At 37.7% G+C, this 15,718-nt stretch overlaps 1 protein-coding gene across 4 annotated transcripts in view; it reads left to right on the forward strand.

Moving 5' to 3' along the window:
- LOC126199268 (alpha-N-acetylgalactosaminidase-like) overlaps positions 1-15,718 on the forward strand; it is a 66,245-nt gene that overhangs the window by 29,492 nt on the left and 21,035 nt on the right. For all 4 annotated transcript variants that reach the window (XM_049936077.1, XM_049936076.1, XM_049936074.1 and 1 more), the window contains exons 6-7: positions 44-205; positions 13,781-13,978. In XM_049936077.1, coding sequence (XP_049792034.1) covers positions 44-205; positions 13,781-13,978 — 360 coding nt within the window. The remainder of the gene's footprint in view (positions 1-43; positions 206-13,780; positions 13,979-15,718) is intronic.

Consider the following 15,718-nt stretch of genomic DNA (forward strand, 5'->3'; position numbering starts at 1 on the left):
TATTTAGTGATCATTCAGTTCAAAACTGCACTTTTTATTTCAGGTTAATTTCGAGCTCTTAAAACAATATTGTAATCTGTGGCGCAATTATGGTGATATTGATGACTCATGGAACAGTGTTACAAGCATAATGAGCTATTTTTCTTCAAATCAAGACAGAATTGCACATCATGCTGGACCAGGCCACTGGAATGACCCTGACATGGTAAGTCTGAGAATAGAATTTCATGCAAAATATAATATTTCCTTTTAATGAGCTCTCTGAAATCTCCATCTTTGTCTTCCCTTGCCCTTACAAAAGGTGGGGCCATCTGAATTTGGAACCTGAGTCACCTGTCCCTCCTGTATAAACTTCCCCAATCTATCTCTTTCTACTCCCTGAGAAAGGTACTAACATTGTTGAAAGCTAGATTACATTTTTGCATGTTTATATGTGCCTGTGTGCAGTGCTTAGACTATCACCTACTGAAGTACTGGTCAGCCATTCTGCCTCCTTGAAATTTTATCGTCTTCTACGTTTGATAGACCTAACATTGTTTCAATGTAGCATCACAACCCATGTCTTTCTGCTCATAAGTATACATTTTGTGATCCTTCTAATAATTACAGACTTCCATCTAGATATGTCTTTTTTTCTCAAATATTTCAAAATTTAACTCCAACATAAATAAGCAGTTAGTTAAAAACATACAGTCTATGCAATTTTAGTTCAGTTGGTAAGTTCCCATCACAATATTCACCCTGAATATGATTTACATGATGTAAAACTAAATAGCAGATTTACTAATTTAAGAAAAATGCTTTGATGATTCATATTTCATGCATATTTTTTCTACTGACGTTTCTCTGCTCTGCAAAGTGACTCCCATGAAATTTTACAGACAATATTTTAAACATGTCAATGCCTGAAGTTAAAATGTGGCTACTTGTCCCCTCTATATGCAATTCCCAAGAACGCCCATCCCAAATATATCAAGAATGAGTGACTATAATGAGGTATACTTTTTGTGGTTTATATGGAACTATGTACTTTTTCAATGGTATTTGAAAGGATATTCAAAGAAGACTTGGATGACCTAACACTTGTGAAACTTGGTCATATTGTAACAAGATAAAAAGTCCTGCCATCAGTATAAGAGGTTGCCATCACTAATATTGCTGATGGTAAAGTCTTTTTAAAAAAATACTAGAGGAGTAAGATTTACAATAAACTTTTTACTTATCTTTTTTTCTCACAGTTGTCTTCAGTTCTGTATGTCTAGGGGCTTATTCTTGAAGCTGAAGTTTTTGACATTGGAGGTTCCCATGTCTCCAGTTGACATATTTGACTTTGAAGAATGCCTGTGCATTTTTTTTTTTTTTTTTTTTTTGTTTTTATGATAATTTATTCTCTCATATTTTACTATATCACTCTGTCTTTTGAATTTTCACATTAACAAAGCCAAAATAACATTGTTTTTCCAAAATACATCTGATCACATCAGAGGCATGCCCACTACTACTTCCTCACTCTGCAGCAATAACAATAATCCAACGGATTTACAAATTTGCTTGACAAATGAATTTATATTAATTTATAAGTGAATCCAGAAATAAACATAATAAACAGTATCAGATTGAGTACTTAATAACAGAAATTTTAAGTGTGCCAAATATTTCATAATTTCAAATGTTTCTAAAAAAAAGATAATTTCAACTGTACATTCAGAGCTAGTACAAATTGATTGTGAAAAGGAAAGTAACGTAATTTCTTTTTACAGATTTTAACTTTAAATATAAAACATTGTGTACAAAACCATACGAAATTTTTTAGAAAATCAGCTGAGATAATACTGACCTGTCTAAAAGTTGAAAATATTTCTGGTATCGACTACTTCTGTTGAGGAAAAGTAATGCTAGAGAGGATGTCCCTTTACAAAGTCCCATGAGTGCCTGCCCAACAGTGACAAATGTAAGCAAACACATAACTCAAGTACAATTAATTAGTTTCATTTTCCATGGATCATATTGCACAATAAATTGTAATGATGTGGAATGAGCCATTTTACATTCACATTGAAAATTAATTTGTAAATACAGTAACATCCTGAAATCTATAAGTACTGTTTTTTTTAATATACAGATGTGAGTTAGTAATTCCTTTCCACCACCATTTACACGTTACAATAACAGAATTTCTTCTGTAAAACCGGAGGAGTTGTTAAGGAGAAACTTTTTCAGTTTGTTTTCAGTTTTTACTTTTATATCTGTCAGACAGTTTATATCACTGAGTAAGTGGTCAAAGATTTTAGTTGCAGCATTGTGCTTCCCTTTTTGTGTTAAAAACAACCTTAATGTGTTTACCCGTGTACTTGAAGTCCATCAGACTGAGCTCCGCTGTTGCAGTAATCTGACAACTTGCATGTGAGCTATTCAGACAATCATAATTTGTATGACAGTCAGGAAACTGGCTATTGTTTCCATTTGTGGCAAATGTTACCATACTGTTAGAGCACTGGTCTGGGTGTATGCTGAAAAATTTTCTCACTGTGTCAAGCCCTCAAAATACATTTTTGCTAAATTTACAAAAAGAAATTCATAAAACTGTAAATCATCATCATCATCATCATCATCATCATCATCATCATCATCTCACCCTTTTCCCACATCAGCGTTGCTTTGCTGGATCCTTCTCTTCCATAAATGCCTATCCAGTGCTTCTTCTCTGAGCCATCCTTTCTCCCATAGGTTCCCTGCTACCTTGGCTTTCCATCTCAGTTTTGGTACTCGTCTTCTCCTTCATCCTTTGATTTCTACATCTTCAACTCTTCTCCGCATGTAGTACTCCCATCTTCTCTGCACAGGTCCATACCATCTTAGACTACTTTCTTGGATCTTCTTCCCTATGGGCCCCAGTTTCACTATTCCCCTGATGTACTCATTCCTTAGTCTACCCTTTCATGTCACCCCACTCATCCACCTTAACATCCTTAACATTCTCATTTCTGCCATCTTTTTCTCTTGGGCTTATGTAATTGGCCAAATTTCTGCACTATACAGCATCGCATGCCTCAGCACAGACATGTAAAGCTTTCCTTTCATTCTGCAGCCAGCTATCTTTTCACACATTTCTCCAGTCAGTTTCCTCCAGTTCATTCATCCACTATTTATCCTGTGCTGTATTTCAGCCTGCAGTCCTCCATCACTTTGCATGTAAGAGCCTAGGTATTTAAATTTCTTGATCAGTGTCAGTTGTTCTCCTTGCAGGTTAATATATAGATCTTTGGCATCCTTTGTACACATATATTCTGTTTTCACCCTGCTAATTCTCATTCCCCTTTCCTCTAGAGCTTCTCTACACTGTTCAAGCTTGCCTTGAAGTGCCTCCTGGGTGGATTCACAGATTACAACATCATCGGCAAACATCATGCTCCAAGGTGCCTCTTTTTTTTTCACATCTTTGACTAGTACATCCATGACAAGGTCAAAGAGATATGGACTGAGAGCAGATCCCTGATGTAGTGCTACTCTCACTGGAAATGCCTTTGGTCCATCTACACTGCTCCTGACTTGTATCATCGCACCTTCATACATGTCTTCTACCACCCTGATATATTTTTCTGGCAGGCATTTACTTCTTAGACATCTCCATATCTCTTGCCATGGCACTCTGTCATATGCCTTCTCAAGATCAATAAAAGCCATATGCAATTTGGCTTGTACTTCTCTGTGTCTTTCCATCAGTTGCCTTAGTGCAAATATTGCATCGGTTGTTCCTCTTCCCGGCTTAAATCCAAACTGTTCTTCACATACTTCAGTTTCTAGATGCAACCTCTTCTCAATTATCCTTTCCTAGATCTTCATTGTGTGAGACATCAGTTTTATCCCTCTATAATTGCCAGTTTTGGATATCCCCTATTCCCTTATATATTGGAAACAGTATACTGGTTCTCTCCACATGTAGCAATCTTTCTCCTTTCCAGATCTTCTGCATTAGATCCCAGAAAATATCAGTTCCCTGTTCTCACGTACTTTTCCATGCTTTTATTGGGATTTGGTCTGCCACTATGGCCTTCCCATTTTTCATTTTCTTCATCTCGTGTTCGACTTCTTCCTACTTATACTTTGGGTCATTCCTTCATTTATACCTCCATCCTCATACTTCTCTCATACATTTTCCTCATTCAATAGGAAACTGTAAATGTGAAGAATAAAATATACCAACCAAAGAGAACAGCAACTGATCAGAGAAATGGACGTAACATTTTAGCAGTGGTAACACAACTAACATTTTAGTAGCTGTAATACACAATACACATGTCACAATGAGGCATCTATAATGTGAAAATGTGACCAGCCAAAGGAGTGTTTTGCAAATACTAGATTCCATTGCAATTCATCCTTTCTACATCTAACTCCATCATACAGCTGCACAGCAGTGATGTTCAAAATCAATTACTGTTCTTTGAATGGCACCTACAAAAACTGAAAAGAGATGTAGCATTTTTATGAATGAGTGCATTCGCAGATGAAATATCTTTTACAAACCATGGGCAAATCTATTTCGCAATACATGCTAATGGTAATCTGAAAATCCATGCTGGCTAAGATAAGATAAACAATGACTTTGGTCCATTAATATGTGGTGCGGGCTTTTCAAGAATTGCACCACTGGTCCATGTTTTACTGAAGGGATTCTAAATTGCAAAATGTGTCTACAGCTTCTGATAGATATGCTGCAACAGTTATTGGAAGACATCTCACTGGATATAAGGCAATCGATTTGGTATCAGTATGTTGGACATCTTGCCCATCTCACACAGATAATTGTAGACCTTCTTAACAAGAACATTAGGAGATCATTGGATCAGTAGGTCAGGATACACAAAATGGCCTGCATGGTCACTAGACTCAACACCTCTGCATTTTTGTCTGTGTGGAAAATTGGAACAAGAGGTCTACAACAAAATGACAATGACTCTTGTGTCTGTCTGAAACCTATTTGTTGTTTGTATCAATGCTCAACATCATCATTTTTGAGCACTTGATATAACAGTCATAATAATAAACACATGGACTATACTTATTTATGTGTGTGCTCACATTTGGTGAAGTAAGGCTGATGTTTGTGGGCCATCTTCTCCTGAATGTGGGGCAGTGGTATGTAGCTCTGTTATCTGGTTAATATACGATCATTTTCTATAAGCATTAAAAATTATCTGTGTACATCAGAAAATGTGCTGTATTGTCTACTATAGCTACTTCTCAATATAATTACTCACTCTTGATACGTCTGAAGTGGCCTACCTTAGCTGCCTACCTTCTCTACCTGTCTCTTACATGCTGTAGTCTTTAGTACAGAAGAATCTTCAGTATTACTGACCCTTAAATTTTACAGCCAGTAAAGTTGTAAAAAATTAAAGATACAGATTACAGAATTCATGTCTGAGACACTATATTTTCAAATCTCTGTGTATGTTTACAACACACCTTACAGTCATCACTGATGCCCATGCATTGTGTGACATTTTGTTATTCTGGTGACGTACAAATACTTTTATTTGTCTCTCAAGTGCTTTATTGGTATCTCTTGAGCCTCATCACTGTGTACAAAAGTCTCTCTCTCCACTTTTTTTGTAAACTTTGAAAATAAGGGGAAATAACACTTGTGACCTTACCTGCATGCTGCATATATACCACCTTGCAACATATTGATCAGATTATGTATTTGCACAAAAGGTAGCTCCTCCCACCTGCAAGGAATATCTGTAGGTAGAGTTGGTCCTTCCTACAGAAGAAATCACACAAACTTCTCACTTCAGAGAATATGAAATAAGAAACACCATATATCAGCCACTGCAGACTGCTAATGATTTAATAAAAGACCTGTGATGTTTTTTCTGTAACTACTGGACAAACATTTTTAATTATAAAGTAGCCCACATAAGCAGCGATACTTGTAAGCCACATTCAAACTGACTATGATTCATCTCTGACAGTATTATGGAAAGAATAGAATGCTACTCATCATATGGTGGAAATGTTGAGTTGCAGACAAGCACAACAAGCAGACTGCTAAGCAAGTAATCTTTCAGCCAAAAAGCCTTCTTCTATAGTGTCATTATTCCATCCTAGATTCTCCATTGAATGATTTATCTCTCTTGCCTATAACTACTTGAAACACCACAATTTAACTCAGTCCCACCCACTGCGCTTCGCCTAATGATGGACGAGCACCTATTTTCCACACCTATTTAGCTTTATGCTGTGCCTTGTAAATCCCCACCTACCAACATTCTAAAACCTATACCAACTGAATAAAGCCTATGCCAGACTTAAGTGCAGCCATTCACAACTATGCACTTACCCACCTCACCTCAAAGAGCCAAAACAACCTGGAAAAGTACATATTTGCACCACGAGTCTCAAAAAGCAACGTTTTCCATGTTACTGTTGATGTCATATGCCCCAGTCCTACCCAGACTGTTCCCTATCCCACTCACTATCACTACAAGATTCTGCTTTGGGAAGTCAATGGACAATGGTCCTATATCCTGCATTTCTGACTGATCTTTGCACTGAGTCTGATTTTACTAGTGACTAATATTTCTTATAAACAGTAGCTTAGGACATACCTGTGTCTGCCATTAATCACCAGAAATGTCTTCTGTTTGATATTTTTTCTCCATCCTATGCTAAAGCCTTTTCCCAAATCGAACATGTGAGGAAAGTGTGTCTGAAGACTGACTACAATGATACACAAATTAGTAAGACAAAGGATACAACATGCAGCTCTAAAATAAACAAAGGAAGAGGTCGAGCAATTGCTGTTTCTACCTTATGTTGAATGACAAACAGCAGAGATGGCATGGACCTTTAAGGAATATGTTGTTAGAACAATCTTCTGAACATCACAGCATATTAAAGATCTAGTTCACTCCGTCAAGGTCCCAGTGGAACTCCATACACCTGGCATCTTTAGCACTCAATATGAGTGTGTGGTATACTGTACAGATATAATGATGTATTCAGTAGCACCACTTGGAGCACATTAGTTCATTTGTCTGGGACAGAAAAACTTGGGAGAAAGGAATGTGTTTGATTTTGGTAGGTGAGAGTGCTGGGCAGGGCAGTGGATTTTGGGAGAGATGAAGCCAGGCTTACATGGAGACACCATATTGTGAAACTAGGTTTTGAAACTTTGCACTCAGGAGCTGTGAAGATGTGACTACAGCGGTGAAATTATTCAGTTTCTGGGTGTTACGACTTCCATGATACAAAACTATTATTCTTGTGAATTTTTATTTAAGGCGTCTCTTTAATAAATCCAACATGGAGTCTGGAACCAAGAAAGTTGTTGGTTTCTGGGTACTCATGCTATGTATAGGTGCTTGTGGGACATTAATTCTAATCATTACAAGGATGAAGTGCTATACGGTATTGCACCTGAACAATTCTTCATGATATATTGGATCTAATGGCAACAAAGAGACCTGACTTCTTTGAGGATATCCACATCAAAACTGTTATCAGTGGTCATGATGTGGTTGTCCGCCCCCGCTAGCTGAGTGGTCAGCGCGACAGACTTTCAATCCTAAGGGCCCGGGTTCGATTCCCGGGTGGGTCGGAGATTTTCTCCGCTCAGGGACTGGGTGTTGTGTTGTCCTAATCATCATCATTTCATCCCCATCAATGTGCAAGTCGCCGAAGTGGCATCAAATCGAAAGACTTGCACCGGGCGAGCGGTCTACCCGACGGGAGGCCCTCGTCACATGCCACGACGTGGTTGTGGTAACAATAATTACTTTAGTACAAAGGACAACTAAAACAAACAGAAAGATATATATGTTCAGTAAGCTAGATAAAAAATTGTAGTGTTGTTTCTCAATGAGGAACCTGAAACTTTCAGCACAGGGCAGAGTGTGAGGAGGAACTATGGCTCAAGTTTAAAAGAATAGTTGACCATGCATTGGGTAGGTATGTACTCAGTAGAACAGTTCATAATGGGGAGAAGCCTCTATGGTATACAGTCACTGTAAAGGAACTTCTGCATAACTTCTGCATAACAGGGATAAAACAAAGTATAGGACTATAGGGAGAGATGCTGAATGAAATGAATTTGACTGTCAAGAGAGCAGTGCATGATGCCTTCAGTGACTAATGTAGCAGAATTTTAAAGATGATATTCCACAAAACCCAAATAAATTCTAGTAGTATGTGAATGCTGTTGGTGTCACCAAAGTTAGTGGCCATGAGACAGGAACTGAAATTGAGGGGATCAAAGCAAAAGCTGAAATTCTTAACTCCATGTAAATGCTTAACTCCATTTTCCTTTACAAAGGAAAGCTCAGGAGAATTGCCCAGATTTAATCCTCATAGCACTGGAAGAATAAATGAAATAAGTGTTAGTGTCAGTAGTGCTGAGAAACAGCTGAAATTGTTGAAATTGAACAAAGCTCCAGGACCCAATGGAATCTCAGTCAGAGTCTATACTGAATTTGTGGCTGAATTAGCCCCTCTTCTAACTAATATCCATCACAGGTCCCTTGAAGAAAAAAACCATGCCCAGTTCTTGGAAAAAATCACAGATCACAGCCATCTACAAGGAGGATTGTAGAAGTGATCCACAAAGCTACCATCCAATATCCTTGACTTCAATTTGTTGTAAAATCTTAGAACATATTCCAACAAAGTGACCTCCTCAGTGCCATCCAGCATGGACTCTGAAAACATTGATCATGTGAAACCCAACTCGAATCTTTCTCACATGACATACTGAAAGCCTTGGAACAAGACAGTCAGGTAGACGTAGTATTTCTTGATTACTGAAAAGCATTTGACTCAGTACCATACCTGTGCTTATCATCCAAAGTATGATCATAAGGGGTATCAAGCAAAATTTATGGCTGGACTGAGGACTTTTTGGTAGTGAGGATGCAGCATTTATCTTGGATGAAGGGTTATCATCAGATGTACAAGTAACTTCAGATGTACCCCAGGGAAGTGTGTTAGGACCCTTACTGTTCATGTTGTTTATTAATGACCTTGCTAACAATATTAACAGTAACCCCAGACATTTTGCAAATGGTGCAGTTATCTATGATGAAGTACTGTCTGAAAGAAAATGCCTAAGTATTCAATCAGATCTTGGTAAGAATCAAAGTTATGCAAAGATTGTCAATTTGCTTTAAATGTTCAGAAATGTAAAATTGTGCACTTCACAAAATGAAAAAAAAAAAGTTGTATCCTATGGATATGATATCAGTGAGTTACTGTTGGAACTGGCCAGCTCATACAAATACATAGGTGTAACACTTTGTATGGGTATGAAATAGAATGATCACGTAGGCTCAGTTGTGAGTAAAGCAAGTGGTAGACTTCAGTTTATTGGTAGAATACTGGGGAAGTGCAATCTATCTACAAAGGAGATTGCTTACAAATCACTTGTATGAGCAGTTCTAGAATATTGCTCAAGCACATGGGAGCCGTACCAAATAGGAGTAACAGGGGATATTGAATGTAATCAAACAATGGAAAATCTAGGATGTAATGTAACAGTATTGTGAAAAGGAAAGTTGCTACTCACCATATAATGGAGATGCCAAGTTGTGCCTATCTGTGACTCAGCATCTCTGCTATATGTTGAGTAGCATTTTTCCTTTCCAGGATATTGAATGTATGCAGAGAAGAACAACACAAATGGTCACAGGTATGGTTGATCTATGGGAGAGTGTCAGTGAGACACTGAAGGAACTGAACAGGAAGACTCTTTTAAGATATATGTAAACTATTCCAAGAAAGTCTATTAACAAAGTTTCAAGAATCAACTTTAAATGATGCCCCTAGGAATATACTACAACTTACTACAACCCCCTACATATCTGTCACACAAGGATCATGAGGATAAGATCAGAATAATTACTGCACACACAGAGGCATTCAAACAATCATTCTTCCAGTGCTCCACACATGAATGGAATGGGAAGAAACCCAAATAACTGGTACAATGGAATGTACCATTTGCCATGCACATCACAGTGATTTGCATGGTATAGTTGTGGTATGTAGCTGTAGATATGAACATTGAAAGACTGGCAATGCTGAAGTTAGTGAACAAAATACATTCTTTAGAAATAAAAAGACATCTAAGAATAACGAAGATCCCTTTCTGCTTTTGCAAATCTCTGTAGATGGTTCTACATCAATATAAAACCATTATGAAGTGACTGACTTCATTAAAAGCACAGCTGCATAAATGCAGAAGCTAAAACAAGAATTAACATGGAGCTAACAATGAACACAGAAAATTTTAATATGAATGAAACGAAAACCTTCATGCCCAAAAGTCAGAGATAAGGAACTTTGGAATGCCATATGGATGCTAAGGAGACGAGGAACAAAAATCTCTACTTGCTGAAAAGAAACACTGTGTGTTCTCCAGTTTCAGTTCTGATAATAATTCTCCATGCATTAGTGACCATTCCTTATAGCACCTTCAACTCTGTAAAGAACTGTGAATTGTTCTGAGATCTTTTTAGATGGTTGATGTAGCTTCTGGAGTAATCTACCAAAATTTTGTCACTGAGAATCTAAGCTGAAATATTCTCTGTATCCAGTCATGAATTCAGACAAATATAAAATATCTATGGAGTGAACAGTCAAAAAATTACAGGAAATATCTTTTATTTATTTATTATCTATCCAAATAAATCTCTTTTTCAGTACATATATTGTACACAGGATATTGGACAGAAGCCCTTTTTATCTATTGGTTTTTCAAACATCAAACTTACACTATTTAAATTTTTATGACAAATTGGATCTATACAGTTAATAATTACAATTTCTTTAAATACTGTATATTTTTAACTTATTTATACAATTAAAGATACAAATTACATTTTTTTCTTGCATGAGATACTGCGAGATTGAATAGTAGCAGTTTTTCAGAAGGTAGGCTGTCACAGAATTTTTAAAACTCTGTAGTTCACGAATAGATTTTATATGCCTTGGTAATCTGTTGTATAGTTTTGTCACTGCATGATATACACCTTTTTGGCATAGTGTGGTGTTACAATGATTAACATGTATGTCACTGTCTGATCTGGTACTGTAATCATGGACACTTTTGTTTTGAGAAAAAAGGTTTTCTTTTCTCAGTATACTTTTTTTTGACATGCATGACTATTTCCAGTATACAAATGCAGGGAAGGGGTAAGATCTTTAGATCTTTAAAGAAAGGTTTGCATGGTTTTCTGCTGCTCACTTTTTTATTATTCTTATAATTGCCTTTTGTTTCCTGAAAACTGTTATGGCCTGGTGTACATTTGCCCAGAAAATAATACCGTACTTCAGTATTGAATGTACATGAGCAAAGCATACAGCCCTAACCATTTCTGCACTAGTATTGTTGCAGAGAATTCTTACTACATAGCTCATTTTTGTTAGTTTTGATTTTAGGGATGTGATATGAGTGCTCCATTTAAGATTATATCAAAATATTACACCATACTGTACAAAACAGCACAAAATTGACATGAAATCGATACTTTAGAATTTCACATGAAACAGAATGAGAACAGTCACCAGGTACAGTCACACCAAACATCAAGAAACATTTGCTCCTTTTCTTTTGTACTGATTTAGACAGACAAGCCTGAATTGATGTCAGTGTGTAGACAGCCATTTGCTAAACTAGTTTCACAATGCTGACTTCAAGCAATGACTTTTTCAACTCAGTGTTTCCATGTAAAGTAAGCTTAATATAGGGAGCTACTGAAATTAGGACTAATGATGGTCTCATAAACAGAGATAGTACATACCATTAAATTCTGCTTGGGATCCATTACTGGCCAGAATATGCTGTGAGTGCTACTAGCTGAGAGACATACATATGGCCCCCAAAGTGGAGGCTGACTGACCACGCCAGGACTCAAGTGCAGCCCTTTCTTCCACTCCCATGCACCCTGGGACATGGAAAGGGGGCAGCCTGCCACTCTGTAATGCTTAATAAAGATAACCAAGACTATTCTGACCACAGCTGACAGTTCCAATATATTGCACAAGTGCTGTTCATGGTCAAATACAACAAAACAACCAGCAGACTTGATTAGCATATGCATTTATGTTCAACCATTCATTTCTCGTGATCTATTCATATTTTTGTCCACCCCTTGCAGCAATTTCCTGCAGTGAAAGAAGCCTTGATTAATGTTGTTTCCAATCAAAAATCACAAGCCATGCAAGTGAAGATGATGGTACAAAACTTATTTTGAGAGAGTTTAGTTCTACCAGTGGAGTTCACATAATACTAGGTACAGAAGTGGGTAACACCCAAGATTGACTGCCAAGATATTATGGAGACAAATTTAAGTATATATTAAATGAATTGATTACTGGAAAATGGAGGAAGTGTATCCATTGCAATGGACAAGTTATTGAGAAAGAAATTTAAGCACATGAGAGACTGTTAGGCAAGGCTCTATATTGAGAGTTTTAAAACACTTTATAACTGGATCTTTCTATTGACCAAGACTTACCCTTGAATATAACCAAAAACTGCAGATGAAACCTTAGCTTACTAGTACATGTTACATTGTCTTCATTGGAAGATACTTTAATCTTCCAATAATCAACTGTCCTGGAGAGCATGACAATACATGCTGTAAACCTATACTGAATGTCCTCTCTGAAAACTACTTAGAAGAGAGAAATTTGAAGCTCACTCATGATGGACATGTGCTAGATCTAATGGGAACAGACCTGACCTCTTAGAGATGGCATTTTAGTTCTGGGGAAAATATGTAGGCTGTAGAGGAACTGTGGTTCAAGTTTAAAGGAATATTTGACCAAGCACGAAGTAGATCAGTTCTTGATGGTAATAACTTCTAAGACACTAGTAACTACTGCATAATATGTGTAAAACAAATCACAAATTTAGAGACAGATACATGCTAAATAAAACACATTTATCTGTCAAAGGGACAATGCTGAAGCTTTCAACAACTACCACAGGACAAACTTATTGAAACACAACTCACAAAACAAAGAAATTTTGATCATATGTAAATGCTGTCTGCAGCACAAAAGATACTGTTCAGGCACTCATGAACAACACAGAAACTGAAATCAAGGGCAGCAAAGCAAAAATACTGACTCCCATTCTCAAATCTTCCTTTACTAAGGAAGATACGGGCGCACTCCTCCAGTCACTTCTTGCACCATTGCAAATATGGGTGAGATACATATTTGTGGCACTGGCATGGAAAATGAAAAAAACTGCTAAAATTGAACAAGGCTACTGGGCCCAGGGAAATTCCTTTGCTTTCCTCTCCTGGTAATATACTGGGCATTCCTTCATTTAATGTCTGTACTAAGTTGCTGGAAGAAAGCACAGGCCACACCCATTTATAAGGCTGGTTGCAGAAGTGACCTAAAGAACTAATGTCCAATATCATTGACATTCATCTACTGTAGAGTGTTAGAACATATTCTGAGTTCAAATTTAATGAAACATCTCTAACAGAATGACCTCCTCCATGCCAACCATCATGGATCATGAAAACATCTTTCATGTGAAATGCAACATGTGAACTTCTCCCACATGACATCCTGGAAGCCATGAATCAAGGCAAATGGGTGAATTCAGTATGTTGTGGCTTACTAAGAGATTGTAATTCAGTACCACAGCAAAGTTTCATATAACCTTTTCCCCAATTAGAAACATATTTATATGGATTGTGGATTACTGTTAACATATTTTCCTGTTTTTGCACTTTATGTTACTGTTTCTTTCTTTTAGCTGATTATTGGAAATTATGGACTAAGCTTGGAACAGAGTAAAGTCCAGATGGCTGTTTGGGCCATACTTGCATCACCATTACTTATGTCAAATGACTTGAGTGCTGTTGAGCCACAATTCAAGGCAGTTCTTCAGAATACAGATGCTATTGCCATCAATCAAGATCCACTTGGTATTCAAGGTAGAAGATATGGAAAGGTAAATATTGTAATTAGTTAATATTTTTAGGAGCACTTTATTTATTTTTTAATGTTCATCTTAGGTTGGTGCATAAGTTCATAGCATTTTTGTTTTGCTTGTTGCTATTCTGGTTGCTATGGGTACATTCATTGATTGCCATTTTTTGTTTGTAGTTCACTGTTGCTGTTTGAGTTTACATATTGCAATTTTGCCCATTTGGAGATAGTGAGTGGAGCTGTGGATATCAGAAAATGGAGTGCCAAGTGGAGATATTGGAACATTTCCAACATATTCTTCTGTTTGAGTTCAATAAAGGGGTGACAGCAGTGGAGGCAGCCAGAAACATTTGTGCCATGTATGGAGATAATGCCAATGGACAGACCATGATAATAAAATGATTTTTCTTATGTTAAGGAGGGTCATTTTGACTTTAGCGACTCTCCATGTGCAGGAAGACCTTTGGGGTCTGATGATGATCGTTTAAAGGCATTAATCCACAATGATCCATGTCAGTATATTCAAGAACTGGTAAATGTGATGAACTGTGATCATTCCACCATTTTGCAGCATTTGCATGCAATGCAGAAGGTGTATGGATACTGTATGCTCTACGCCAAAATCATAAAAATTGGCAGGTGGCTATATGCGTATCTCTGCTTGCTCGTCATCAATTGGTTCACAAACAACACTGACCATTCCTATCCTGTATCATTAATGGTGAGGAGAAATGGTGTCCTCATTCTAACATAAGGAAAAGAAAGGAATGGCTGAGTACAAACAAAGCAACAACTCCCTGTACAACTACGCGCATCCAGAAAAGATTCCACCTGGTGGAACAGCAATGGTGTGGTCTAGTACAAATTACTTCACTTACATGTAACCATCACTGTTGACATTTTTTGCCAACTGAGATGTCTTGCAAATGAAATCCAAGAACAATGATCAGGAAGGCTGTGTGAAGTGATGCTACCTCACAATAATGCCCACATGGATTTTGCTATACTGACAAACAACACTATACAGGAGTTGGGTTGGGAAGTCATTGCTCACTCACAGTAATCATCTGATCTTGCACTCTCAGATTTTCACCTCTTGCACTCTCTACTGAACAACCTTTTTTTTTTTTTTTGAATGGCCAGTGTCGGTTGGTCACAGTCAGTGTGCTCCCTGCCGCCGTTGGATAAGCAGCTGCAGCAGCAAGTCGTATACTCCTAGCTCACTCATTTGTTACATAGTTTAATTCTTAATTTCTTTGCATGTTTTTGGTACTTGCATTGTTTAATTCATAAATTTTGGGCGTATTATAGTATTTGAGAGTTGTAGCATCGCGTTTTAGTACCTGAGTAGTGTAAAATCGCGTAGTCTCCTTCCGCGCCGAGCAGTGTGTCAGCAGTGCGCAAGTAGCAGCATTACTGCATTTACTAGGCAATCTTGTATTTTAATAACCATTTAAATTTTGTGTCGATTTGTTTGCGCTCTCTGTTGATTAGTTCAGACGTTCTTTGCACAACAGTTTTTAGCATGGATAGGGACTGCAACTGCTGTGTTCGGATGCATGCTGAGTTGGCATCCCTTCGCTCCCAGCTTCAGGCAGTGTTGGCTTCAGTCACACAGCTTGAGGCTGTTGCCAGTGGGCATCACTGTGGGGGTCCGGATGGGGGTTTGTCGGGGACGGCCAGCTCGTCCCACGCATCCCCCGATCGGACTACGACTGTGGTTGTCCGGGATACTGCCCGCATTGAGGATGATCCCTCACCT

The sequence above is a fragment of the Schistocerca nitens genome, chromosome 8 (genome assembly GCF_023898315.1).
Source record: "Schistocerca nitens isolate TAMUIC-IGC-003100 chromosome 8, iqSchNite1.1, whole genome shotgun sequence".
Lineage (NCBI taxonomy): Eukaryota > Metazoa > Arthropoda > Insecta > Orthoptera > Acrididae > Schistocerca > Schistocerca nitens.